This window comes from Microtus ochrogaster, unplaced genomic scaffold (assembly GCF_000317375.1).
Source record: "Microtus ochrogaster isolate Prairie Vole_2 unplaced genomic scaffold, MicOch1.0 UNK32, whole genome shotgun sequence".
Taxonomy (NCBI): Eukaryota; Metazoa; Chordata; class Mammalia; order Rodentia; family Cricetidae; genus Microtus; species Microtus ochrogaster.
The window spans coordinates 62294-66201 of record NW_004949130.1 but is presented as its reverse complement, the minus strand read 5'-3'; the positions used below and the strand labels follow the sequence as shown (position 1 = coordinate 66201).

At 54.7% G+C, this 3908-nt stretch overlaps 1 protein-coding gene across 4 annotated transcripts in view; it reads right to left on the bottom strand.

Annotated features, from left to right (window-relative positions):
- Positions 1 to 2634: 2634 nt before the first annotated feature.
- Plekhf1 (pleckstrin homology and FYVE domain containing 1) overlaps positions 2635 to 3908 on the bottom strand; it is a 5428-nt gene continuing 4154 nt past the window's right edge. For all 4 annotated transcript variants that reach the window (XM_026789906.1, XM_013354209.2, XM_005368403.2 and 1 more), the window contains exon 2: positions 2635 to 3840. In XM_026789906.1, the coding sequence (XP_026645707.1) occupies positions 2997 to 3824 (828 nt within the window). In that variant the 5' untranslated portion in view covers positions 3825 to 3840 and the 3' untranslated portion in view covers positions 2635 to 2996. The remainder of the gene's footprint in view (positions 3841 to 3908) is intronic.

The following is a 3908-nucleotide window of genomic DNA, read 5'->3' as shown; positions in this document are numbered from 1 at the left end:
TTTCCTTACACACCTTATTTCGAGGCCTTCCTTGCTGTAGTTTGTTCCCCTCTACGCTTCAGCAGTGGGGGAAACTAGGTGTCACTTGGTCTCACACAAGAGTCCTAGCAGTCATTTGGCTCTTGGGAGCTCCCTCAGTATCTCAGTAGAAGAATTGGGCAGAAGGGAGGACATGAAAGTGTCCCACCACCATTGGCAGAAAGAGCAGAGGATGGACTTTTGATAGATTGCCCTCCCTAGAATATCCCAGGCTGGCTTCTGGCCACACCGTCACCACGCTTGCCTACTTCTCCACTTTCTAGCCATCTGTGGACAAGTCACACTGCAAAGCCATCAGAGCACAGACTGCTGCCTGTGGAAGTCTCTGTGGTCCTGCGTGGGGGTCTCTTGTCATTTGTCTTGACCTCATCATGTTTCTCCAGGACACATGGGCCCCTCCCGCTTCAGGGCCTTGACCCTAGTCATTGCCAGTAACTCGAGTGCTGTCTCGCTATTGGCTGGCTCACTCTCTTCACCCAGAATGTGCCCCTGTATATCTAGTGCCAACCTCTAGTCTCCCCTCTCAAGTGAGAGCCCAGCCCATCTTATTCACAGGCAGGGAACATGGCAAGTCTCAGCAGCTTTGCATCAATGAAGACCTTCCCAAGGATGCTGACCACCTGGGGCCCTTGTGGTCTCCAACATTTGGGGGCTTAGGAAAGTAACATCCCCATCCTAGGTCTATGGGAGAGGGAGCTGGCCTGAGGGATGAACCAGCTCTTTTCTCTGCTTTCCACAGTGCCACACGGCCCTCCACAGCCTGCCTCAACCACCCAGTTCCCGCCACTATGCTCGTCTGTCAGGTGGCTGAGGACAGCGGCTATGTCCAGGCTCAGCATCAGGCAGTTCTGTGTGTCTACGGGAGCTGCTGATTTTCCAGGAAAGGAAGGTTCCAAGGGAGTGAGGTTTGTGAGTCACCAGCCATGGGTGGAAGGGATGGGGCTGCCTTGTCTGGACTTCCGAGAAGATACCAGGTCTAGCTTCAGGAAGCTGCTCTTCACCTAGGAACCTGCCTGGCCCTGTGCCCAAACAGGAGAAGCAGCCTTGAACAAGTCTGTGTGGCTGACAGAGGCCACAAAGTGAAAGGGCTGCAAACAAACACTCCAGTCCTCCCCAGCTGTCACTGCCAGGACAGGAGGGGTCACAGGCAGCTCCTCGGTGCTCCACAGTTCACCCCTCCAGCTCTCTTTGAAGAGTGACCACGTCTGTCAACTGCAGGCTTTGGAATCTGAACCTAACCTACAGAATCAGAACATGGACAAAGACAATATTGTACTGGGGGGAAGGGAGATTGCTGATAATAGGGATTCACTGTACTAGAGTTGGAGGAAGCTTTCTTAGCTCCAAAGTGCCACATACAGCTGACAGTGAGCACACTCTACACATAGGGACTCCATTCAAGGACAGTCAGGCACTAAGTCATAAGTAGTCAGGGAAAGCATGGTTTCTCAAGACAGGGTTTTTAGGTAGCTGGGGCTGGCCTCAGACTCACAATCCTGGCTCTTTGAGCCCTGGAATCACAGGCATGAATCGCCATGCAGAGCTTTAAAGATAGCTTCCGAAGGGCCCTGTGAAGCTCTCTCGTCCACACACAAAGCTAGTGGCTCGCTCTCCAAATCATAGGCACCGTCTGCCGGGGCTGAGCCAGAGACTACACAGGCGAGTCTTTTCATTCCAGAAGGATCAGGCTGAGCCAGACAAATACCTAGTTTCCTTTATCACCCACTAGGTAGCTCACACCAATAAACCAGGTGTAGTGGTACACGCTGGTAATCCAGCACCGGGGAGGCTGAGGCCAGAGGATCTCAAGTTTGAATCAGCCCTACATAGCAAGTCCCTGTCTCCAAAGAAAAGGAAGGCAGGCAGGCAGGCTGGCTATCAGAATAACAGAATGGGGCTTTGTTCTTGGGCAGCCAGACACTGTGTGGCATGAATGTCTCACTGGGTGGGAGGCATTTCCAGGGATGCCCAGTGTGGCAGTATCAGTGATGGTTGTCCCTAGTCCCTCAGTTGAGCAGCGTCTGAAGCTTGGGTACTCTTAGAATTCGCAATCAAGATTTGTTTGTTTGGCTTTTTTTTTTTTTTTTTTTTTTTTTTTTTTTGGTGAGTCAGTCTGGATAGGGTTTCTGTCTTTGAAACCAGAGTCCTAAGGAAAGACATCACTTCTACTGACTGCAGATAGAGATGGGGGCAGGACAAACAGGCACCAGATGAGACCTTGATGGGTGGCCCTGGGTTGGGGGAGCTCAGGGGGCAGCTCACCTGGGCCCAGAGGGCACACACAGTGCATCTGGGGTCCAGCGTGGCAGGACCTGGTGGCCTGGTGGTGCTATCCACACGGTGGAAAGTGTACAGGCCTCCTGCTCTGGCATGGCTGTGCGTGTTAAGGGGCAGAGGTGGGAACGGGGTCTGAAGCTCAAGCTTCAGAGTGGAGTGGACCCCAGCTCTGGTTTGGTCTTCCATTGGCTCTCTTCAACCCTGGTCTTTTTTTTTTTTTTTTTTGGTTTTTCGAGACAGGGTTTCTCTGTGGTTTTGGAGCCTGTCCTGGAACTAGCTCTTGTAGACCAGGCTGGTCTCGAACTCACAGAGATCCGCCTGCCTCTGCCTCCCAAGTGCTGGGATTAAAGGCGTGCGCCACCACCGCCCGGCTAACCCTGGTCTTTTAATGCTTGGGACACCTGGCCTGGTCTAACCCCAAGGGCTGTAGCTGTAGCCTGGTCACCAAGGGCTCCATGTTCTGGGCCTTGTGAAATGGAAAGACAATTATCTGACCAGAAGTAGAAGACGGTAGGAGGTTGCTGTCTAGCAGAAAGGCACTGGTAATGGCTCTGGAACAGCCACCTGTCACAGGCCCACTACCATGGGCAGGGGTCCCAGCAAAAGTCAGAGTTCAGGACCTGCACTCTTGGAGCCCTGGGCAGTGGACTGGTTTGATACAGACACTCTGAAGGTGAGGGTCAACTGTGGAAGGCTGACCAGGAGACACCAGAAGCGTAGAACTCCACCTGGCTGGGCCAGTCACCTTCTCTGTCCTCATCGGAGTCATCGTCATCGCCACTGGACGCACCGCAGACGGCGCCACCTAGATGGGTTGGCTGTCCCGGAGAGTCCCCGTACCTCTCCTTGGCCTCCTCGCTCCGCTTCTGCGCAGCTAGCTCTCGGTAGCAGAGGCTGCAGACACGGAGGGGTTTCGGGGAGAGACGCGGCAGCAGGAAACGCTCCTTGGAACACTCAGCACAGACCACAAACCCACATTTGCGGCAGTGGTGACGCCGGGTGAGTGCCGAGAAGCGTGTCTGTGTGCAACGCATGCAGATGTCCGTGGCCTTGTCAGGGATCCATGGCGCTGCGTGCTCAGTGGTGGGCTGGCGGCCCGTGGCCAACAGCTGCCTCCGTACACACTCTTCGATGTGGCTGATCCACTCCTGGCGCTCCGTGGTGGAGGCCGCCGACACCACAAAGGACTTCTTGGCTGTCTTGATCATCCAGCGGTTCTTGGCCTGCAGGGTCTCTGGCAGCGTCTCCAATGTTACCTCTTCCAGGGGGATAATATGCTGGCTGCGGTACTTGCGTTTGCTAAGCACAATACTGCCATACACCAGGATGTCATTGAAGAGGAAGAAGATGCGTGGCTTGGCCTTCTTGCGGCACTCCTTGGTCAGCACCCCCTCGCCCAGGAGCACACGGCCCGGCAGGGCCAGCGGCTGCCCCGATGCCCCGAAACAGCTCTCCACTGCTGCGATCCGCTGGCTGTTGATCTCTGTGTTTGCCAAGTGGTCCACCATCTTTTCAGTAGCTAGGCTGTAGGAGGCAGACAGGGAGCGATCAGCTTGTCCGTGAAGTCAGTACCACACTGCTCATGCCCCCCC